Here is a 25126-nt window from a genome sequence, read left to right on the forward strand (position 1 = left end):
TCAGGACAGGTCAAAACTGTGTGTATTCCTGAAATTCCTTCCAAATATCAGAAGTTGCTGAAACTTTTTTTAACAAGTACTTTTTGCATTCAGGTGGTGTTGCTCCATTAATGGAGGCTTTATGGTAGAGATAGTATCTCCAGGGAGGACAGGGACCAGTGAGTATGAAGTACAAAAAGTTTAGAGATGCAAGATAACACTTGCAGCTCTTGAATGAGCTGTGTCGAAGCAGATATTAAACATTCCATAGGATATTCTTGCACATCAGTTGTTTTGTACATGAATTAAGGGTTGTTATGGATCGTCTTTTGCCTTCCATAGGTACTGCTGAACCAGAGTTCCTCTTGGAACTTTGTATGTTGTCTGGGATCACTATAATTCTTGGCCTCTAGGTGGTCATTTGCAAATCTTAGCCATGAAGTGTGAAATATGATTCTGATCAGAAAGGTTGACACAGTTAAAGGGAGCTGAGGGGCCTTTGTCCCGGCTGTACAACCCTTAACATCAAAACTTGGAGCAGATAGAAAATATCCAAATAGGTGTCATAAGATTTTCTGACAGTTCCTTATAAATAGTCCTCACAATTTTAGTGAACCCAGCAGAGGCAAAACATTTCCTAGTATTCTGCATTTGATACCACAACTTATTTAATTTCTTATTTAATGACTTGTACAGTCAGCTATACCATCTCTTAATTGATGAACACATCTTCTGATATATTGGTGAAATAGTCCAATCCGTGCCATAGCTGCACCTTAATGAATGAACTGCACCTTCATGATATCGCTAAAACACACTTTAACAGTTCAGAGTCAAGACTAATTGCCGAAAAGTATTGTTTTTTTAAAAAAAGTCACACTTGATAGATTTAATGCTTAGGAGAGAGGATGAAGCAGTCTCTGTGCCCTTGAAGGGAATGATGACTTGTATTGGGTAGGTAATTGTATTTGAGAAGATTGTCCTATTAATGTATATTTCTGAAGGAGAAGGACATCGATTCACACTTTCCTGCTGAGTTTTAACCAATGTAAAGGCTTGAATTGAGTGACCGTGTGCAAGAAAGTGTTTGTAAATTTGGTTTTAGCTTCAATGGGTGTGCACAATAATTGGTATTGTGCAACTTTCAGATAGCTTGCACATTTACAATGTCATTTGAAGTCACGATAGTCCTCTATTGACCGTGGATTCCTCACTCTTAGAGGAGACACTGTGGTCTCCTGACTGTCTTTTGTGGTGGTCCATACAGATATCCCGATCCCTTCTCACTCCTGGCTCTTCTCTGCAAATTCCTCTCTTCTTCCACCTTCACCTTCAAAGTGTGTGGTGGGGCCCCTGTTTTGCTCCCTTTCTCTCATTACTATACGGCAATGGAGCGAGCGGCAGGTATATTACATTCTTATCTAATGACTTGTACAGTCAGCCATACCATCTCTTAATTGATGAACGGCATCTTCTGATATATTGGTGAAATGTTCAGTCACGATCCACGGGATTTCCGGCTTCTCTGTGGGCTAACGCAATTACATGCTCATCGTTGACAAGATTCATGGGGTTTTTTTTGTGGGGGGCGGCGGGGAGACCAGAGTTATTTCCAGTGTCGCTTGCAATCACGTTTTGGCATCAAAAGTGTCCAATGCAACTTCTGAACAAGGGTCATTTAACTTCGGGCTACACCGCAAGAATTAATGTATGGAAAGCGCAAATTGACCTCCGGGGGAATGGAAAGAGTCACATTTAGTGTGCCAGCTTTCACGTCAACTAATAAGGATTTAAAATCACACTGCCGTCGAGCGAAATTTTATTTTGATGTAGCCTGTCTGATGTTTCTGTCCCCGTCTTGAACCGAATTAAAGCAGAAGGAATAGGATCCACACTGTGCCGTGTGGATCTGATTATGGGTGAACGTGAGAAGTAGCCCCGCTTTCCTCGTGATCCTCTTGACCTGCCCCCACCCCCCTTCCCATTGCCTTGTGATAGCGGGCCACCAGACTGGCAAAGCACAGAAAACTGGTAAAAAATTGCAGAAAGCTGAAATCGCGCCGTAGGATTGTTACTTTCCCTCGGGTTGTAATTAACGTACAAGACGATTCAAAGGGTCTTTCACTCGCTGGATCTGTCGTGCATTTTAAGTCGTACTTCTTTCCCCCCCTGACACGAGTTGTTAAAATTTGCTTCCGGTCTGTGGTTTAATCTCGTCCATTTACTTTTTCTGCGAATATTGGAATGTTTTCGGATGTTAAAACTTGGAGTTGCTATTGCACAATTTGGTCAAAACCTGGGTTGTCTTTCCTCCTCGACTGTGAATAACAAGAGATGAATTTTGCCTTAGATGCGTCGAATGTGTTGTCGCAGAAAATATTTTTTTTTCAGTTATGTGATGAAATTTGGAAAGAATTAACTGAAACAGGCGATTATAGTTGTTACAAGAGGTAATCTAAAAAAATTAATGCGGGTATTTACGAATCGCATCCAATTTCTGGCGGAACAGCGATTATAACGCCATCTCTCCCATTGAAAGTATCTCTGAAACTAATAAATGTCTAAAACCTAATATAAAAAAAAAGAAACCGTGTCGAATTGTGATATTTCGAAGAACTGATGGTTCATAGATGTGGTGAGTGAAAGAGCCGCCAGGCGGAGATGTGGGCTGTGAAGAGTTGGCCTTAAACCAGCCACCTTGCTTTAACATCGTCCACGTTTTCTTTAAACTACAAATAAATGTGCAAAATCAGACGTGTTTTTTCTAAAAAGTGGAATATTAGGTGCGATATTAATGTGAAGACGTGGAAGCTATTCCTTTGAAAGAAGCAAACTGTTGATATCCGCTGAAATAATATACTGCATTGCGTAAGGCTGTCTTTATAAAATGTGGGAACTTTTTATTTTAATGTCTACGGATAAAGACGCCGCCCACATGTTTGACTTTGTTGTGCAAAGCAAAGAGATGGGCGTCCGCATCCATTCGGTACCGAGGAGGGATGAGATTGACGTCAGGATGGGGAGAACATGCGGGAATTGAAAGAAAACTTGTCAATTTTTAATAAACTCCAATCTCCGCGCGGCAATACACAAGCAGAAGACCTGCGGTGCGATGATCGAACCATTTGACGCCGTTTCCATAGCATCCACAAGCCAAGTCAGTGACGGTGAGGGATTTGCTCTAATCCGGTCAAATCCCAGAGAAAGTTGGCGATTGAACCAACACCTCGCTTGTTCTCACGCAATTCAGTTACGCGCTGCCACTGTCCAAGGTGCTGAATACGCCATCACCCAGTTTCCCCCACAAACTGTTCCAACAATCGATTGCGCCGGGTACCTTCGATTTGTCTCCGCAGACGATTGAAAAGTCGTGCATATTTATCGACTTTATTAGCCGCGATCTACAGACTGCATCCGTGGATTTGGTTTTCAATAGTGCATTTCTGAAGCTGGACCTCTTGAATATGGCTGTTTCTGAATCTTCAGTGGCTGGACGCGGGCACCCAAATAAGACTGTCTCATTTCCTCTTTGAACTTCGAATCACAGCAGCTCATCAATCTCATGTATGAGTCGCACGCCCTGCTCCAGCTTGAGAGCGCTTGATCGTTTCACTACTTTAATTCCAAGGAGCTGTCATTATCTCTAACATGACACTTTCATGAGACTTTCTGCCTGATCATTATCTGGAGGGTATGGATACTGTTAAAGAACGGGTATTTGCTCCTGGCAAAGAGGGGTTGAAAAAAATTGCCGGAAAATCTCTTGGTCACCTGTACAGGTAAGACTTCTAAATTATTTGATCGTCTGCGAATCAATATATACGTTCAAGAACATCTCTTCAGTACCCCTGATTTGTATTCGTTTTTTTACTGTTTTTTTTAAATCATTAAAATGAGATTATAAGACTAGGGAATTATTAAAATTCTTCCGTTGACTTGATGCCTACTGCATATTTGTGGGTATGTTCGATCACCAGGCTCCTCTCGATGCTCCTTTCCCCACATTTACCTGCACAGCAACATCAGCTACAACCAAATAAGTTAAACATGGCTGCTCAGATTTTCACCTTCAATGCAATTCCCGGAATGTTTATCATAACTTATCGCAACCTTTGCAGATTAAAAGACGCCCATTGTGTGTGTGAATTTTGTCGTGGTCTGAAAAAAAAATCGACTCCTTGTGTTTTTGTTCCACTCTATGGCGGCTTTGTGTAATTTCCCCCTTTTGGAACGTGCCACAGAACTTATAAATAATTAATATTAGAAGAGATGTCTGTTTATTTGGCGGGTCTCTGCATTATCCAAACCGCTGCAAATATATTGATCTGTTTAATAATATATATATATATATATATATATATATACACGGAGCCTTTCTGTCAAAACAACAATCACTCGAGGCCTTTCCCCAACCTCCTACACCCCCCTCCCTCCCCCCATCCAGCCGCCACCAGTTGTAATTTTGACGTAGACCTTTGCGGTGTAATTAGTCAATACTTTTTTGAGCCGTCTATTCATACGATTATTTGTTAGACGTGGTTTAAAAAGAATTTGGAGAGTATGCATCTAAAATATATCTGTCCTAACGTCAACCCGAGCTTGGCCTATTCATCAATTTGCCCAGATTATTTGCTTTGTACGCCCACATATAAACAAGAGCTTATTTTTGTACACAGAGGTTGTAATAAAAAATACATTTCTATTTTTTTGGACATATTTTGTCATTATTAGTTGCGGCCTCTCCTGCTTGTTGCAATTTAACAGCAGCAGTATTGATGTTCAAGAAATCGAAGTTTTAATGGTCTTATTCTCCACGTTGTTTCTCTTGCATTATTTCCAAATACATCAATCTCGTCAAATGTTATAACTCATCCAGATTTCCACTTGCAGCGTTTTCCTGTTTCCCCCCCCCCCTCAATATTTCAAAATTAGTATTGCTATTTAAATTCCGATTTTCCAGATTACCATTTCAACTAATGAGTTTCGTTTGTTTTAATGAAGATTTGTCATCCAACGATTAAAATCAGGCGATTCTTAAAACAAAAATGACCGCAAATTCAATTTATAACGAGCATTAAAATACAGTTGCTTAAACAACACGGGCATAATTTTAGGTGGAAATTTATATTAATAAACTGATCATTATTGTAAGTATTCGTTCCTATTTATAATTTTATTTGTTACGGGTTCATGCTTCTTTCAATATTAAACTGATATTGTGTAGTGGTTGGCAATAATTACTTTTTTTCGGACTAGTGTAGAATATAAAACGAATATTTACGAAAGGCAAATGAATCCATGTTAAACTGTCTTAAGCCATTGTACTCAATCTACCAATGACAAAATATTAAAAGAGCACAAAATTTGTGCAAAAAATGTTCATTCCGATGGACGGGAGCAAGGGATAAGAAAATGCATCTGTGGAATAAATGATTGTTTTCTGCTGCAGAGTCTTGGAAAAGAGGCAACAACATGGAGAGAATATCGAGCTGACCGAAGATGGGAAGGTACAGCATGTGCGCCCCAAGAAACCACCTCTCTGCGATTGCACCTGTTTCGGGTTACCTCGCAGGTACATCATCGCCATCATGAGTGGTCTGGGCTTCTGTATCTCCTTCGGGATCCGGTGTAACCTCGGGGTGGCCATCGTCGACATGGTCAACAACAGTACCATACACCACGGGAATACAATAATTAAGAAGGTGAGAAAGACACGCCCACAGCCTGGATACCAAACATTCCACTGACTTCTGCTAAATCTTAGAACATCTAAATTTTCATTTTAATTAACTCTGTTTAAACGGGTTTTGTTTGGACGTTTGCCTCATTGGTTGTACTTCCCCAAACATTACCGCCTTTCAAATTTGCAGAGAATTTAGAATGGACCTCGGCTCAAATCAAATCACCATTTCCCCCTCCATTGCCTGCTTAATGTATATAGAATAAGACCTATCGAATGGACCTTCGGTGTTAAAGCAATTATCCGATCATTTTTTAAATGACCAACTAGATACATCTTATCAATGTATTCCAGTTTTAATTAACATGCAACCTGACTGCATATCCCTCTCCTCTTTCTTTTCCGCAAGAAAGCGACGTTTAACTGGGACCCCGAGACCGTGGGGATGATCCATGGGTCCTTTTTCTGGGGATATATCGTCACTCAGATTCCTGGAGGTTACATAGCGTCTAGATTGGCAGCAAACAGGTAAAATTAACTTGGGAATTTAGATCGATATTCTGACCCGGAGCCAGTAATACCAAAATTGGGAATTGGCCACAGTGGCATAGTATATTTTGGGGTTTTGGTTTACAAATTCTTTGTACCGTTTCAGAAGTAAGCATCTTGGTTTCAAAGCAGACAGTGGGACAAAAATAATTCACGGTAAGAGGAATTGCGTTTAAAAGCTGTTGAATGGAACACGAAAAGGGACTCCACAATTGCATAATACAACCCAAGCTTTTGTACTCTGTCCGTAATCTATCTTAAGGAATCCTGTATTTTGACCAAGGTCAATATTGCCTTTTACAAATGCTGAACTTGTCTTTGTGACTCTACTTTTCCTAGATGTTTATAAAGTCAGGGCAGTTAAAAACCTAATGAGACCTGATCCTGTTCGTAAATAACGTACCCACATACATTTTTTAAGACTCTGTTCAGGGCAAACATTTGAATAATATAACACATCGTTTAATTGACCCATAGACGTCAACATACTAACGTATATTTTATCTTCGAAAACCATATTCTTGCTTTTTGTTTCCTTTCACATGCCCTGGTGCAGCGACTTAAGTAGCATTTTCCCCTTAAAACTAGCACTGTGTTGTGTTTTCTTAACGTAGTTTGATTGAAGAAAGAATGGTGAGATGTGAAAGACAACTCGGAATGTTCTTTGAGATATGGCGCCGAGTTGGGTAGCAGGTTGTGAACGACCCGTTTCCATGGAGCTTGCTCATATTTCGGTGGCCAGGGAGTTTCATCCAACCTGTTAATTGGATCCCCTGAGCTTTAGACTTGGCTCATCTTAATCCGAGTCACGCACTGCCGTCTAATTCAAAAAGACAGTAGGAAACGATCCCACTTTCGATACCAACAATATGTTCTATCTCGTTTCAAACGGCTCGGCTGTGTGTGTAATGTTTAGCTGCAGAGGAACGTGTTCAAGAGTCTCCACTGCAGTGAGCGAAATGGTTTGCGTAACATTGCGACAAGATCGACCATTGTCAAGCTAATTCCTGAAAGTTGCAAAGCCCTTTCAAGTCCCCCTTCGCACACGACGATCGGGAAGATCCGGAAGAGTGTTTTCATGAAATATTTATTTCACACGACGAATTCGTCTCGAATAATTTAATCCGCCCCCCCCCCCCCCATGATATCAGGAAAGAGGATTCCAAATTCGCACCGATTTATTGTGCAGTGCACCGTGTTTACAGGTCATGTAATAAATAACCAATTGCGTGTGGACTGGATTCATTGTGGAAAACCGCGATTAAAAAGAGGGTCGCAAATGTTCGCGTTAATTAAATACAGATCTGTTAAAGCACCGGGGGGGGGGGGGGACCCACTTGTCAAGGCGAATGATATTTCGCGATGCTGTTGAATCATGTCCTGGTGGAATGTGATGGCGTTCTTTGCACAATGCAATCTTGTATCCGATCACCTCATTCTGTATCCAATTGGACTATTTCTTACTCCGACAGGAGTTTCACTTTCAGAATAACTTTGTTAATTGATTCACCCTCTCGGCATTTATTGACTGTCCCCAGTGACCCCCGAGACACGCCTTTAAAAAAAAATTACTGATCCTTTCAAAAACTCCTTGACTGGCAGGACCGCATTGAGGTGCAGTCGGAATTTGAGATTTAAACGAAAACTTACCTCTGAAACCCATATGTAACTCGATGTGGGAGTTGTGTGGTGGGTTAATCCTGACCCCAAAATAGGGCCAAATCACGCGTGTTTTTCACCTCGTGGGAAAATAAGACCGAATGTATTAGTGGAAACATTGCCCTGGTAATTCTGCGATGTAATGTGCGTTCCAATCGCTTGGTTTCAGTTCAGCCTTTACTGAAACTGTACAGCAAATTCGTAAATTAACGATCCCATCTGACTCGCTGCCTAACCGTGATTTGTGTCGCTGCTGTTGAGGTGGTAATTTATCATTTCTCTTGATTCGTGTTTGAACGGCATTAGATTGTTTGCTCTGTGCCCCCAATGGAAAGTAGGTGGAGTTAATTAAAATATTCCCGCTGAGATGCCAAGGTCTCTGAGTTAGACAGATGAACAATAGCCTTCCATTGGCAATTTGTTTTGGCCTTTATTCCTGATGCACTTTAAAATAAAATTAAGGCTTTTTAAACCTCGATCTCTTACAAGCTAACACTTCTGTAAGTCAGTTCTATTGGTTAGTATGAGTTAAAGATAATAGAATAGGGCAACATTTCGTTAAAGATTCGTCCTACGAATGCACCATTTTGAATTTGCGGCGTATTATCTATCGGCCACGGTCACTTGGCAATTTGAGTCAGAACGGGCCAACTCCTCCATGCCGACCAGTGTCGTCCTATTTGTCTGCGTTCCGCTTGTGCCCCCCCCCCCCAAAAAAAAACTTGCAGGTTAAACGCACTTTCTCTTCGACCCTGCTCGCTTTGGTGAGATGCTGCCACCTTCAATAGAGAAAGACCAGAGAAGGTGTACGGTTAGCGCAACGCCTTTACAGCGCCAGCAATCGGGACACGGGTTCGAATCCCGGGCTGTCTGGAAGGAGTTTGTACGTTCGTCTGCGTGGGGTTTCCCCGGACGCTCTGGTTTCCTCCCACCGTTCGAAACGTACGTGTAGGTTAATGGGGTATAATTGGGCGGCACGGACTCCTGGGGCGAAAGGGCCTGTTACCCGTGCTGTATGTCTAGATTTTAATCTTTGAAAAATTGAAAACGCACAAGAAAGGAGCTCATATTTTAATTTAATTTAGATATTGGCGCTTTAACGGGGTTACTTTAACCGTGCAAAGTTTCTCTTTGATCTGCTTATTGATCATGACAGAGAAATTCAATCGAAACTGCATGCTTCTGGTCATCCGTAGCCTCTGGCGACATGCCTACACAAAGTTTCATTGGAGCGTTATAGTTTCATTAGTCAATGAGAAAATATGAGTCAACTATTTCAACCAAATATTGCTTAACTTGAGTTAGTTCAGATGTGAGCAACGACACCAAATGTGCGATTTCGTTTCTCTTTCATTTGTGACCAGCTATTAGAAAATATCCTTTAGATTTGCAAATATCAAGGTTACAGCATGACATTTGTAAATTTGCGGCCGTTCCTTTAATCGTTCGTGCCTTGTCTCTGCATTTGTAACCACAATATCTTCCAGAACGGTTTGTGTTGTAATGCGACCACATTGATCCGAAAATGAAAACCAAATTAGGATGATTTTTGTTTACGAGGATATTATTGACGTGGAAATAAGGGGCCCGCTTTAACATCTAATACTTGAACATTTCTTTCCTACCCAATTTCAACACAGGTAAACATTTCCCAGGGTCGCTGAAATGTTAAGATTCTCAATTGTACCGATAGGATTTATTTTCCCCCCCTATTTCCAACTGATTCATTCGTTGCGTCTATCAATATCCTGCTAGGACACCTCGGCGAAGGGCTCAAGCCCGAAATGTTGGTGATGTATCTTCACCTTTGCTACATAAAGGCACTGTTTGACCTGTTGAGTTTCTCCAACATTTGTGTGGGTTTTTTTTTTTCAATATCCTACTCCGACATCGCTTTGTACAAACGCATTCACCAACCTCGACAACCCTCCTTCTCTTCTACCTTTTCTCGAAGAGGTTAAAGAAAATATCTCCAACAGTCAAATGACTCCCTTTATATTACAATGCATCGCCTATATGGTATTTCAATATGTCCACCCTGACAACACTTTGGTCGATGCAAGTTGAAAAAAAAATGAGCTATATAAATAAAGAACGTGGACTTGAATTATCTCCGATTTTTATTATCCCATCCTAAACTTACAATGAGCCTTTTCAAGTTTACAAATGAGATGGAGGGCAAATATTACTTCCGGGTCCAACATTGCAGGGAAACATAAGCGCTTCAGGAATGTCGATGGTTGTCCTCATTGCGTCAGGAATTTCACCTTCATGGTACTTATATTTATATGTCAAGGGTTCTTCTCCGGCCTGGAGAACTGGAACTATTTGGCTTTGTATCCGAGGAAAGATGAACGTGCCTGTACAAGGCAAATAAAACACCCGGCAAAAGTGACCTCATGGGTGAACAAGTGTTTGGCCCAATGGTTGTTCGTTGTATGATGGTCTTTACATCAGTAATACGGGGCGAAATTCCACTAGATTATAATCACAAGTCAAAAAAAAAAGACTGACATGACAAATAAATAGCTCAATGTGGGAGTATGGGAAAGAATAATCTGAAAATATTTTTTTAAATAGATAGTACATGGTTCCTATCGAGATTCAGTTAGCAGGCAGTAATCAAATTTGAATGTTTAAAACCAGAAAGCACCGTTGACTTAATGTTGCCTGAATTCTAGAATAGCATTCCTATTTGAAAATCAGTTGTTTTTGTATTTTCATAAAACATAGCGGGCACGTTTTTCTTTTGCTTCATTTGATTTTCATATGGTGGGAATTTCAGTGGCCATACTTCATGAAGTTGATGGATGATGAGCTCCAAACTTAAATGTGAATAAATGTATATAATCTCTGAACCTCAGTGGATTGCAATTCAATAGGTTGGGTGCCATACGTTTAGAATGCAATGCACGATACATGAGTGTGGAAGATGGTAGCAAAATAGGCTGCAATTAAATGACTGTGACAAAAGTGTAGCCGAGTCTCAATTTTCCAACAGTTTTATAATATTCAGTGGCAAGTGTTTTAAAGAAACGTTTTTTTTTAAAAAAAGAAGTCAACATGCTGTGATATAAATTTTAATCACACCCTAGTTTGACACAGAGGAGATACTATTTGAGTATAAAGGTTTTGTTTTTAAAAAATTGCCAATGTGACCCTGAGTAAGATCATCTCTGAGCCACTTCTGTCCCTTGTGACTTAATTGGATCAAATCCAGGATTCCCTTAGTTACTGAAAATGAAACCACAGCTACATTAACCTATTTCATAAATTTTGAATTTTATGAAAAAATACTAATAAACTCATTAACCAATCATCCTCCATCACTTTGTGGGATTAGAATTAGTAATGAACTGAATGGTATTAATTTATTTAAAAACAAGAATAAAACTCACCTGGATGATTAAAAACAAAACTTGCAATATACAAACATGCTGGCAAAACTCAGCACCTGAAGTTCTCCAGGACTTTTGTGAATTCCACGACAATCAATAGCAACTGCAGACTTTCCTGTTTAACTATAAAACAAAAGTCTGCTATTCTAAAGTAATAGATTTATACAGCGTGGAAAAGGGGCTTTTGTCCCAACTCATTCTTGCTGGCCAATTTGCCGACTTGAGCTCATCCCATTTGCCTTCATTTGGCCCTAATCTCTCTAAACCTTTCCTCTCCATGTAGTTGCCTAAATAGCTTTTAAACTAGCTGGGATGTTTATGCAAAAAGCTCACAAGAAAAAGCATGGGAACAACAAATATTAAATTGGTTTTCCTTTAATACTAACTTCATTGTGTTTCCTTCAAAAGAGACCTCTCATATTTGTCAGGAATGGGAAAAAAATATTTTTCCCAAACACTCTCATACTTCAACACAGATGCTGCAAGGAAATATGGAGGGCAATAATATCCATAGAAAAGCAGCATAGTGGTTAAGTTAATAGACTACCATCGACAGGGCTGAACTACTGCTCCAGGGTAAAGTTCACTGGGGAATTTAAATCCAAGAAAACAAATAAACATGGAATCAAAAGTTAGTATCAGTAAAGATTACCATGAAACTGGAGTAAATATTTGCTTACCCAGTATTTATACCCACAATTCTCATGGGACTGGCTTAAAAATTAAGAATAGTGAGCAATAAGGTTGATTTTTAAGAAAGTGAGAAACTTTTTACGATATGTCATGCAAAATAAATGTAAGCACCATACTCTCTACAATGCTTTACTGCCTGCAATAGTTCAGTATGGGCTGACTTACCTGCAGACTTACCCACTCAGCGGCACTTGAACCAAAGATGCTGCCTTACTTTTCATGCAATAATATTGATATTTTTTAAAATTAATGTCATAAGATGGTTATAATATGAATGTTTGCTCTATGACGCTGCCACAAAACACCAACTTTCATGACTTGTTCATGACAATAAATCTGGATTCTGATTCTGAGCATGCAAAACAAAGCTTTGCACTACATCTTAGTACACATGAGAAGAAACAATACATTTCAAAAGATTTTCATTGTTAATGTTCCTGTATAAGGGCAATGCTTCTGGAGGCTGATTAGCAGCTACATCCTCTTGCTGATTTGGCATTTCATATAATGGTGATTTATATGATGGTAATTGTTTGATGTATTTTTGCTGTGCTTTAGATTTAATAAGTGGCCTTCCTTACAGTGTAAATAAGTGTTATTTTAAAAGGTAAGGAGAAGACAGTGTTCAGCAATTTACTTGTGCATGTGAAATATTAGTGAGTGCTGTGTAGAGATTTTTAAGCAATTCTCATGTAAGTGGCATTAACAACAGATAGCCTCCTCGCTCCCCATGCCCATGGATGCCAAATGCCAAAAAGGTATAATTTAAATGAGTTACTTAAATATTGGAGTTACATTCTGAATAGTTTAGCTAAAAGAAGCATACCAGTTGTTGAAAATTATACAGTTAAAATTAGTTAACAGTTAAAACAAACGTGCCCGCTATGTTTTATGAAAATACAAAAACAACCTCTCCAAAAGTATTTTCTTTGTTCTTATCACTAGAATTTATGCCCATCCTTGTTGGAACAAGATTTTATTCCATTTAATAGGCTCCAGGTTCAACATTAATTTTTTTTTAAATCAGTCACAAAGGGAAACTGTTCCCTTTTTCACCTGTAGTCTTGAACTTGAGAACTCCACCCATTTCCTTCATTAAGTTGGGCAGAAGCAAGCTATCCAGTTGTCATGTCCTAAGTCCTAGTTGAGGAAAATTGGGTATGACTTTTCCTCCACTTCCATTTTGGTCCATACTTACCTCATCTGTTCTCCTCACCAAGGAAGCTCTCCTTTTTCTCATCAATTTTCTGCCCACCAGCACCAACCTCAGAAAATTCAGCATCAGTTTTCATCGCTCTGCTTTCGACAACCACCTCAGAATCACTACAACATCCTGTGCTGGATGTGCAAAAATTTCCTTCAATATGGGGAAGCTCATGCTGAAATTTTGTCCAGCATCCAAAATATTTTACAAACTGAAAGAGAGGACATCCTCAGCATCATGTTAGAACCTGATTCACATATTCAGACCATTGCTTGGACTAATAATTTCCACCATAAAGTAACCTGATATAAGTGACTCTGTAATCTCTGGATTGAACCTTCTGATTGAGAGCCAGCGGGACTCCAAATCCTATGCACCATAAACAAGAAGTCACACAAAAACCTCACACCAAGGTTCAGTTCATTCTCTTGCTTGCTGAGTCCAATTCCATTCCAGGCATCTGCAAAGACTTTCACCCCTGTTGAGACTCTGTTTCCATCCTGGAGGAACAGAGTTGCAAAGACTCCTGATCTGTTACACAGGACAAAGAGGGAAAAAAACTCTCCTCTCCTCTGTCTTACTCTCTCTGAGGTATCTTGGAACGTTTTTTTTTGTTGCATGCCATCACACAAAAATAACCTGTGCACTTGTAGGCAGTAAGTAACCATTTTCAAAGCTGACTAAGTATTGCTTCGCTCCCAAGCAAGCGCCAAACTCCAAGCACAAGCGTTTTACAAGCTGATGGTAATCATTTATTTGTGATTGGTCCAAAAGCTGCTCAATTTGAGGGATCTTCAGTATAAACTGTCATTCATAGTGAAGATTGTGATCTCGGGTCTGTGGGTTTTGTTTACGGAGATTATAATATCCTTTCATGTAATTTCAAGTCATAAAATTCAACAGGGAAAGTGTAACAACCTGTCTTGATTGACCCGTCTGATGGAATTGAATTGGTGCAGCTTAGCATTGCAGTGGGGACGATTGCCGTGTGTGTTGGAGATCTCAGTGTTAATATACTTTTCCTATAGTGGGCGACTTTTATATACTTGTATATATCATGTCATTTATCGTTTTAAAAATAATTCTAAATTTGCACATTGCTGTTCCAAGTTGATCTTACCTTTCTGGTATGTCGTTACTACATTACATCACTTAAGAGGATTCTTATTCTCTGCCTTGAATATCTACTAAGTCCCGATGGGGTTGAAATAAATGTGCGAAAGATTGAGATGTAGCTATAATCGTCCTGAGCCCCCCCCCCCCCACCCCCTTGTTGTAGAGACTGGAGACGCAGTAAAAAGCAGTTCCCAATTCATCAATTAATCCAAAATGCGTTTTGCTCTTTAAATATTTAGACAAAAGTGCGAAGATTTAGAGTGCATTGACGACTGCAAAGCGTTTGCATATTTATTGGAAATTTGCAGTCACCCAGATTAGACTGTGTAGTTACCAAATACAATGCAACATTTCAAAGTGCATGCTAAAGCCTTAAAAAAAATTAAATTTAAGATATTAATGCAAGTTTTAGGATCTACTCTGCTGTTTGATTTCTCGGGTATTCTCCTTTGATGTGACCCTCTCGACTTAACAGAGGAGAGAGAAATACTTGTCCTTTTCCCGTGGAAGCAGTGCTCTGCGTTCCGTTGTATTATTTATACTCTGCTCGAGGTATGTTGCTGTAATTTAGTGAAGACGACTGTCACGGGAGGCATTTATCTCAACTCACAAGCACAAAGGGACCGAAGCTCTTTCCATTCTCATTCGTTGACTTGATCCGCTTTCCCTCTCCCTGCCTTTCGTGTTCACAATGCGGTTCGTCTCAAGGGCGCTAATGGTAGGAGCGTCAGACATGCGGGGCACACTTGGCAGCTTAACACGATTGTAATTTATCCCGAAGGACTTGTCCTTTCTGCGCTATTTTGTTCGCTCGATGTGGACACGACCATTACCAGGCGGCGATCAAATGCGAATAGTTTAAACTCTTCATTAATCTTTACTGTTTACTATCCAAATACAACTGAAGACATGGACATATTGACTAAATTTCTCAGCATTTAGTTCAAGCCTCAACAAAGAAAGCCGGCGTGAGATTTGCCTCGATGTTCAATCTTATCACATTAACATTTGGGGTTTCCCAGGTTGACCTAACAATTCAATACGATTTTAGCCGCAAAGGCACATTTTCACCCGGGAAAACTGGATGCACCAATTCAGATAATTTAACCAGAAGCAGTGCGAAATATGATATCAGAACAGTATTTTGAAGTTGGAGACCTTTTGGTCGGGCATGTTTAAGATTTCGCCCCTGTGCCGCAAAATTCAAGCCTTCATCAAGTGGATTGTTTGGTTTTATAAGTGCCGGTGAGCAGGAATCGGAATCACTGGTCATGTATGAGCCTGACTCCAAATACGCCTTTTACTGATTACATGTAAAAGGATCGCAGATTTTCGTTTCGTGACATTCGACAGGATTCTTTGCAATTTTAGTTGTAACTATATATCCCTGTTGCACAGATTAAGATCTTTACGCCCGCATTTTAATCTGGTCATACCACGTGCAGTAAAGTCAATGAATTTGTCTGTGTTCATTAGACTGCTTTTGCAATTTCAGTAGTTCATTGTGAGTTTTCTCATCTGTTGAGGGTGGAGTAAAGCAGTCGCTATGGCTTCAGCTGATCCGAATCGCTGGGTTAAACCACAAGAAGGGAGACATAGAATTGAGGGCTTTAGACGTTTTCAGGGACATCTGTGGGCTCGCTCTCGTGATCCGATCACTGGGTTCAATTATAACCTGAACCGTCCCTAGTCCTAACAAAACACTCAAACAAAATTATTCACATCAACTTCATTGTTATGACTGATATTGTGATAGTTACTGGCTGTTGTGATTTTTTTAAATTCATGGAACAGTGAATATCGGTGTCAGGATTATTTCGCACGAATGCAATAACGTTAAGGTTAAAGATAACACGCTGATAATGGGGATGACCGAGTTTAAATTCCATGGCGCAATTACGTTACCTTTCTCAGAGTATCTCAGGGGTTTCGCGGGATGAAACGGCCTGAGATGTTGCGTTGTAATATAAACGGCAAAAACCCAAACAAAAGAATCAATTCCTTCCATGTTTTGAGCCAAGGTTTAAAGACTTGGTTCCCACCAAAAATGACAGTCAGGGAAATTTGGTCCTGGATTCTCAGGTCGCCCCTCAATTAATAATTGAAAAGGATCCGTTGAATAGTCAATATTAACAAAGACCCAAAACGGATCGATTAAAATCCAAATAATTCGGGAGAATATTCATTGTGGAAAAAAATAGACGCAATCGAGTGAAATATCTTTATCTGCAGCGAGTCCAGCGTGAGAATATGCATGATATTTCTTCGGCTCTTTTTCCCCTCAGAGTATTTGGCGCTGCTATCTTCCTCACCTCCTCCCTAAATATGCTCATCCCATCGGCAGCTAAAGTCCACTATGGATTCGTGATGTTCGTCAGGATTCTGCAGGGACTGGTGGAGGTGTGTATGTGTCAAAGAGCACCAGCGATCAATTCACCAAAATAAATACCCGTTGCAGACACCTCTAAAACAAGCACACCTCGTTTGCCATTAGGTTTCTGTATTACCTGTTTCAAATTTGATGAAACTTTTACTCCCTGAACGCCCTCCTTGGCTTTCCTTTTTATTAAAAATGGGATGGCTGGCTATGCATTTCAAGTTTTGTCAGTCTTATTCAAGACTTAATGTAATTCCATTCTCCATACGTTTAGCTTTGAATTGGAATATTTTCACCTTGTGCATCACCTTCTTACTCAGTTGATCATTAGCCTTAAGTTTATACAAAACATAGAAATTTACAACACAGGCCCTTTGTGCTGACCTATCAACAACTGCCTAGGAATTCCCTACTACTGTTTAACTCTCCATTTTCTCAGTTCTATTTACCTACCTAATATAATAGTCTCTTCAAAGATCCTATTACATCTGCCTCCTCCACCCATTGCTAGCCCCCCATTCTATGTCCCCACCACTCTCTGTGTGAAAAACATTCCTTTTACATCCCACTCCTGCCCCACCCACCCCCCCCCTACCTTAAAACTATGCCATTTATGCCCTGGGGGGAAAAAAGCATTCTGGCCAACCACAAGATCAGTTCCTCTCTTCATTTTGTACACCTCAGGAAAAAAGACCATTAACCATTAATTTAATGACTGGTAAAATTCAGTTGTTTATTGTCAATTTTTTTGTTGGATTCTGTTTATCCCATCCCTATGTTTTAATTTGAAAATGATATAAATATTATATTATTTGCCTGGATAGCATGCAAAATGATGTTTACTTTATTTTGGTACATGTAACAATAAACAATATTCATTTCAAAATATCTGGACAGCAAAAGATATTCTTAGCAGTGGAAATCAACCACTGAATTTTATTATTGTGACTGCATTTATACATTTAAATTTGTAAATGCATTGATTTTTTTTAAAACTTAGATGTCAGATAACATTTTCCTGACTAGTTTGACATATAATCTCTGTTTAAAACAGTAAATGATGTGTGTTTACAGGGGGTCACGTATCCAGCCTGTCATGGCATATGGAGTAAATGGGCTCCACCATTAGAGAGAAGCAGGCTAGCAACCACCTCATTTTGCGGTAATTAGCAATTTGTTTTGCAAGTTTATGTTAAATGCTGTTAAGTTTCATCCTTTTAATGAATCTCATTGTGGATTGATCTCATTGCTGATCTTGTTACAGGTTCTTATGCTGGAGCTGTTATCGCTATGCCTTTAGCTGGTATTCTAGTGCAATACACTGGTTGGCCTTCTGTGTTTTATGTTTATGGTAGGTTCTGTAGTGTTATTGACCAATATTCCTTGAATGCATATCAGCCACTAAATATATTTAAAGCACATTTTTTTCGTTAAGTAACAACTTGATGTACAGTGCCACTCCAATTATCCAAAATGGTCGGGCCCAGGCCTATTCGGATAAATAATATATTTGGATAACTGGTCATTTTTTAAAAAAACAGCCCAGTAGTAACTGCAAATCATTTGTAACAGTGTTTAAAAAACAACAAACAACAAGGGAGGCTTTTTAATCATGAAATAATGTTTAATTCTCACCAAAAATACCCCAACCTGAACAAAATAAGAGAAATCCAACACCAAATCTCAAAATTATAATCAGAGATTTTTTTCCAAAACTCCAACATTTTTTCAACCTGCGACATCAGTTCAACTCTGAAAATTTTTTTTTCAGATAACTGAGGATTTCTGATTGCTTTGGATATCCTCATTTATTCGATTTTTTTTAATGAGGATTTTTGATTTTTCTGAATTCCTCAATTATCCAAAATTTGTTCTTTTGGTGCCAAACAGACATCACTTCCGGGTCCAAAAAAAATTTGGACAACTGAGGATTTTGGATACTGCACTGTTTATGTCTGGATTTGTCAGTACAGCAAGACCCCTGGTCTCTGGCAAGTATGGGAATAAGTGAATTTTCTGGTTGCTTGAGAGTTTGTTGCGTGTTTGGTGAAATAATGGTGAAGTGTGCCAATTTTCAACCTGTATTGTTTACTTACTTATTTTCCGTGATTATTTTGCCAGTTGCTTGAGAGTGCCGGTTGTTTAAGTTTGGGAAAGCAGGAGTTTTACTGCATATTAATACACACATTTCTGGGAGAACACAGTTACTCATAACCAAGAAAACAATATTTTGTAGGTTATCAGTACTGTATTCTCCCAGAAATGTACAATTACAAAGCCTCTCATTTTCTCCAAATCCAGGGTGTAGCCATGGGCCCAAGTTGTACCTGCTTTTTGTCAGGACTCTTCTCCAACTCTTTCTCTGCTATGTTCATGTCCGAGCTTGTTCTGCCCTCTTGGAACCATGCAGAGCTCAACAATTCCATAAAATTTACTGTTAACTTCTACCCCACCCTTAGATTTATTTGACTGTTTCTGACATCTTTTGCCCTTTTCTAGACCTTTCCGTCTCCATTTTAGGAGCCAGATTATCCACAGAACTCTATTGCAAACTTACTGACTCCCACAGTTACCTGGCATATAACCTCTTCCCACGCTGTCTCATGTGAAGATGCTGTCCTTTTCTCCCAATTCCTCCATCTCCACTGCATGTATTCCCAGGATGAGGCCTTCCACTCCAAAATGTCCTCTCCAAGAAACACAGTTCACTCACAGCGGTCATTGATAAAGCCCTTATCTAAATATTCATTTCACAACTTACACTTTCATTCCCCCCGCCCCCCAAAGCATTTATAGCATCCCTGGTCCTCACTTTCCACCCACCAGTCTTCTCATCCAACACAATATTGACTGGGGCTCCCATACTGTAAAAGGGCTGGATGGTTTAGAGTTCATCAAATGTGTTCAGGAAAGTTTTCCAAATCAATATAAAGAGGTACCAACTAGACAGAATGCAATACTGGGTCTCCTTTTAGGGAATGAGACAGGAGAGTTGACAGAAGTGTGTGTTGGGTGATGTTTTGGGTCCAGTGATCATAATGCCATTAGTTTCAAGTTAATTATGGAGAAGGACAGGTCTGGGCCTCGGGTTGAGATTCTAAATTGGAGAAAGGCCAATTATGAGGAAATGAGAAAGGTTCTAGAATGCATGGATTGGTATAAATTGTTTTTGGGCAAGAATGTGCAAGGTCAGTGGAAGACCTTCAAAGGTGATATTTTGAGAGTACAGAGTTTGCATGTTCCTGTCAGGATTAAAGGCAAGGTTAGAAGGCATAGGAAACCTTAGTTTTTGAGGGATATTGGGAATCTGGTTTGGAAGAAGAGAGAGGTGTATATCAGGAATAGGCAACATAGAGAAAATGAGGTACTTGAAGAGTGTAAAAAAATGCAAGAAGAACCTCAAGAAAGGAATGTTAAAAGAAGACATGAGGTTACTTTGGCAAACAATGTGAAAGAAAATTCTAAAGGTTTCTACAGGTATATTAAGATAAAAATGGGACCATTTGAAGATCAGAGTGGTTGGCTTTGTATGGAGTCAAAAGAGATGGGAGAGGTCATAAATGATTATTTTTCATCAGTATTCACTCAGGAAAAGGGTACAGAGACATGGGAGGTAAGAAAAACAAGCTGTGAGATCATCAAACCTATGCAGATTAAAGAGGAGGAACTGCTTAAAGCAAATAATGGTGGATAAACCCCCAGGGCCTGACAAGATATTCCCTCAGATCTTTAGGGAAGCTAGTGTAGAAATTGCAGGGGGTCTGACAGAAATATTTAAAATGTCCTTACCGATGAGTGTGGCACCAGAGGATTGGAGGGTAGCTCACATTGTTCCGTTGTTTAAACAAGGGTCCAAAAGTAACCCTGGAAATTATAAGCCGGTGAACCTGACATCAGTAGTAGATAAATTATTGGAAGGTGTTTTAAGAAATCGGATATACAATTATTTTGATAGCCAGAGACTGATTAGAGATAGCCAACATGGCTTTGTATGTGGAAGGCTGTGTTTAACCAAATGTATCACATTTTTGAGGGAGGTTACCAGGAAAGTTGATGGAGGAAAGACTGTGGATGTTGTCTATGTAGACTTTAGTAAAGCAAGGTCCCACAAAGGAGGTTGGCAGGAAGGTTCAAATGCTAGGTATTCATGGTGAAGCAGTGAACTGATTTGACAATGGCTGGGCAGGAGAAGCTAAAATGGTGGAGGCACGCAGGCCTTAAATGGTGGAAGCACGCATTTAAATGGAAGGAGCAGTTCATGAAGTGAGTGACAGAGACTGGGGTAACAGAAGGTTGATTAACTCATGAAAGTCTTTGTTCCAAGTGCTTCAGAGAAATGTCCTTTTTAGACGTGTCCTTTCTTCTTAAGTTAGAACCCTTTATTTGGGTCAGTCGAAGTGGAGTGCAGTATTTCTTCTGAAATAGAGAACCCTTTTTGCGGGTCAGTCAAGTAAGGTGCAGTATTTCTTTTGCATCTTTTAAAATCCTTTTCAGGGGTGTGGTGGGAGGGGGTCAGTCGAAGTGGTTTCTCAACTCTCAGTAAGCAAAAGGAGGAAGTCTGACAATTCTGTCTACAACCACACAATGAGGCCAAGAGGGTTTCTCAATCCCGCAAAGGAGATGTTTCTCTTGTGCAGCCTTCTTAAAACGGCCTCTCAAGTTGGTCACATGGTCTTGGTACCTGGGTTTTGGGGATATTCCCTTGCTTCTCTTCAAATACATCCATTTAGGAACAATGTCTTCAGAGATTCTGCTAGTTTCACTGTCACTTCAAATCCTGCAGACAGGTTGTTAAATCTGTTCTCTTAAAGGGACAGTCCCATACAAATAAAATGCACTGGAAAATAGGGGAAACATCACAGTTTTAATTTTTTTTAAAAATAATGTGCCAATTAAATTCTAAATAATTATTTGTGAAATAATTAGGAATCAATCTGTTGAAGAATAATGGAATTTTGTATTACAGAATCCAGCAACTGATCTTCCATTTTTTTAAATCTTTTGGACCAGGGTCTTTTGGAATCTTGTGGTATATGTTTTGGATTCTGGTATCTTATGAAAGTCCTACAGTACATCCAACTATTACAGATGAGGAACGCATCTACATTGAAGAGAGCATTGGTGAAAGTGCCAACCTAATTGGAGGAATAGACGTACGGTCATTTCCGTTTGTATATGATTTTAGATGTGTTTCAGTTAACTAAAGACAAATATACCTCTGTGTGGTATTACTTAAACACAGCCATTGGGCTCTCGGCATAGGTAATACTATTTATATGGATATTTTATGATATGGATTTTTTAGATTAAACATATGGAGATATTTCGATTATGGGCACCAGGCTCTGGACTTTTGCAGTGAAATACACATGCTAAAATTTATTGCAACACATGCATACTATGTTTCTTTGAATAATTGCCCAATTCATGTTTTTAACTCGGGCACAAAATTCTATATACACTTAAGATGTCTTGGCTCACACGTTTTAATGTGTAGAGATGAGAATACAGACTTAATATGTTCTCGAATTCTGCCTAAAGATATGTTAATGGATGCATTGAAATTTAAATTGAAATGCACAAAATTTTATTTTTCTATCGGTAAACATTTGTCCAATGTTCCACTGTACTCAACCAGTTTGCAATGCAATTTTCACTTGAATTTCAAATTTTTTGTCAGAAGACTAAAAGTTTACTGTTCAATCATCACTTTTCAAATTTTATAAACAATAAATGTCTTGGCATTTTTAACATACACATGGTTTTGGTTGATGAATGCTCCTTTTTAAGCAAAAAGGTGTTGGGTTGAATTTTCTCATGTGTTCATGTTCAGTATAAGATGTGAGACACATTAAGGAGATTCATGTTCAGTCACTATAATCCTGAAGCTGCCACATTGTAACTCAAGACACGTAGGAATTTTATGTCAAAATTTAGAAAGGTGAAACTTTAAAAGTGAAATGTATTCGAAGACATAGCCAGCAATTTCAAAATAGAGGTGTTTTTTTAAAAAATGCCACTTCTTGTGGATGTCTTCGATGGAATGAAGCCTGGTGCCTGTGATGTCACAGGCCGAGTTAACAGCCCTCTGGAGTTTATTCTTGTCCTGAGAGTTGGCATGATGCAACCAGCCAGAATGCTCTCCACGGTACACCTGTAGAAGTTTATGAGAGTCTTCGGTGATGTACCGAATCTCCTCAGTCAACTTATAAAGTATAGCTGCTGGCGAGCCTTCTTTATGTTTGCATCAACATGGAGCATAGAGTCTCCAGGACAGATCCTCGAAGATGTTGACTGGGTCATACTCCTCTGTCTTCCTTCTGAAGTCCACATCTCCATATAGATTTTATTGATCAATGTTGATTGCTTATTATTGCTTGCTTATTATTATATAGTATTGTTATGCTGCAAAGAAAAATGACATGATATAATTGGTCAATACTATAATCGTATGTTTTGATCTGAGAAAGCTAGTCCAGCATCTCTAGGTTGAAGATCAATTTTTTATCAATGGCTATCAGATTCTTGATCCTCCCTTTACTGCTTCAAAACTACTCTGAGAGCACAAAAAAAACCGGCCTTCACTATCAAAATGTCACTTTTGTTCTTGAACTAATAGTAACTGAGAATAATTATTAACTAGCCATTTTAAAAATAGTTATTATCCATTTCTGTACTGGGTAATCTCTATTATAGGAGTTGATTTTTTTTAAATTTAAAAAATCCTGTTTGGCTGCAACAAGTAAGGATTTCAGTGCTCATGTATATTGTACAGATGTATTGACAATAAACTCATAATTTTATTATCAAAGTTGCATCTTGAGGCATAAAAAAATCTAAATAGTGAAAATTTGCATTGTATTTTAATGATCATTCTAAATATGAAGACAATTATAGCTCTGAGTTAAAGTGTAATGCTGATATGCTTTCCCATGCAGATGATCCTTTAGACTTGCCTGAAAACCTCTGATTAACTCACCAAAGTAACTGGGAAATATCAGAAGACAGTCGATTCACTCACAATTTCATTGCTATTTCAGTTATGCTATAGAGCAGGGAAGTGGTTAATAAATAGTTATTTCTAATCTTTTTTAAAAAAAACTGACATTGGATACATTGAGAGTTGATAACTTGACTGTTTTATTAGCCAAAATATATTTATTTCCCTTTACAAGAGAAAAAAATGATTATTGACTATTGACTATTTGCACCTGCAATCACTTTTTGAATGTGGACTGATTATTCTTGTGGAGCATGAGGTGATATTAAAGGCCTTCAATGTACAAATAGGCTTGATACAATGAATTAACCAAAGCACAATATAATTTAATAATAACTACATCATAATTTGTTCTGCTGTTTTATTTTTAGAAATACAAGACACCATGGAGAAAATTCTTTACCTCTCTGCCAGTATATGCAATAATTGTGGCGAACTTCTGTAGAAGCTGGACTTTCTACTTACTGCTGATTAGCCAACCTGCCTACTTTGAAGAAGTATTTGGATTTGAAATCAGCAAGGTAACTTTTATTACAAATAACTCTTAACAGGATAGATAATATACCCAATGAACATTTGGAATATGGAAAACGACACATGCAGTTTCTCCAGAGTTACGCTAAACTGGTTATATCATGGCAACCAGACACCTTCTATATCTATTTTGGCAAAGTGCCTCAAACTGAGATATTCTCTTCTTAGGATAAAATGGGATGATCTATTTGAAACAATGCCGGCCCTATAGATTATCAGCCACGCTATCTGATGGTAGGTGTTTGCACTTTAGTGCCGCTATCTCCCAGCGTCCTAAATCTATGAGTAGGGGCTATTCCCTTTGTCCGCTGGCCCAAAATTCATAGATGAAACTTGTTGGGGTGTGTGTTTCTGTGTGAGGAGTTGGTTTGACGGGTCTGGAAAGCAACAAGTCTAGGCACAGTTTGAATGTGATAGCAGTCTTTATTTGCCCATGAGGGAAATTCACCACAGGGAATCATTGACTGAAGAAGAATTTCACCATCAGTTCACCTCATAAACATGTCAGCTTTGGCTCAGTCATACCACTCAAGTCTGAGTCAGAATGGGAGGGAGATGAGTTCATATTTCACTCAAGAGAGTTAGGTAAAAAATGGCAAATTACTGAGGGGCATTTTTCTGCAATGCAGCTATGTTTCACCATGTCCCTTTGAAGCCACAGAATCACGTGAGTTTCATTAACCAAAACAATATGTACTTTCTTCTTTAACTCCCAACATTTAATCAAAATTGTTTAATCTGCCGACTATTTGCACATGTAATAGTTTGTTAATTTTTGAATGTGGGCTGGTCTGTGAATTAAAAAAGTTATTGCCCAAAGAGTAGGGGCTATTCCCTTTGTCCGCTGGCCCAAAATTCATAGATGAAACTTGTTGGGGTGTGTGTGTGAGGAGTTGGTTTGACGAGTCTGGAAAGCAACAAGTCTAGGCACAGTTTG

General features: G+C 39.1%; 1 protein-coding gene across 1 annotated transcript in view; it reads left to right on the top strand.

The window, feature by feature from the left end:
* The first annotated feature begins 5315 nt into the window (after nucleotides 1-5315).
* The window catches only part of LOC138751816 (vesicular glutamate transporter 2), a 32479-nt gene continuing 12668 nt past the window's right edge, over nucleotides 5316-25126 (top strand). The window contains exons 1-7 of the mRNA XM_069914653.1: nucleotides 5316-5681; nucleotides 6069-6187; nucleotides 16564-16678; nucleotides 17730-17817; nucleotides 17920-18006; nucleotides 21666-21808; nucleotides 24027-24176. Of these exons, the coding sequence (XP_069770754.1) occupies nucleotides 5409-5681; nucleotides 6069-6187; nucleotides 16564-16678; nucleotides 17730-17817; nucleotides 17920-18006; nucleotides 21666-21808; nucleotides 24027-24176 (975 nt within the window). The 5' untranslated portion in view covers nucleotides 5316-5408. The remainder of the gene's footprint in view (nucleotides 5682-6068; nucleotides 6188-16563; nucleotides 16679-17729; nucleotides 17818-17919; nucleotides 18007-21665; nucleotides 21809-24026; nucleotides 24177-25126) is intronic.

The sequence above is a fragment of the Narcine bancroftii genome, chromosome 1 (assembly GCF_036971445.1).
Source record: "Narcine bancroftii isolate sNarBan1 chromosome 1, sNarBan1.hap1, whole genome shotgun sequence".
Taxonomy (NCBI): domain Eukaryota; kingdom Metazoa; phylum Chordata; class Chondrichthyes; order Torpediniformes; family Narcinidae; genus Narcine; species Narcine bancroftii.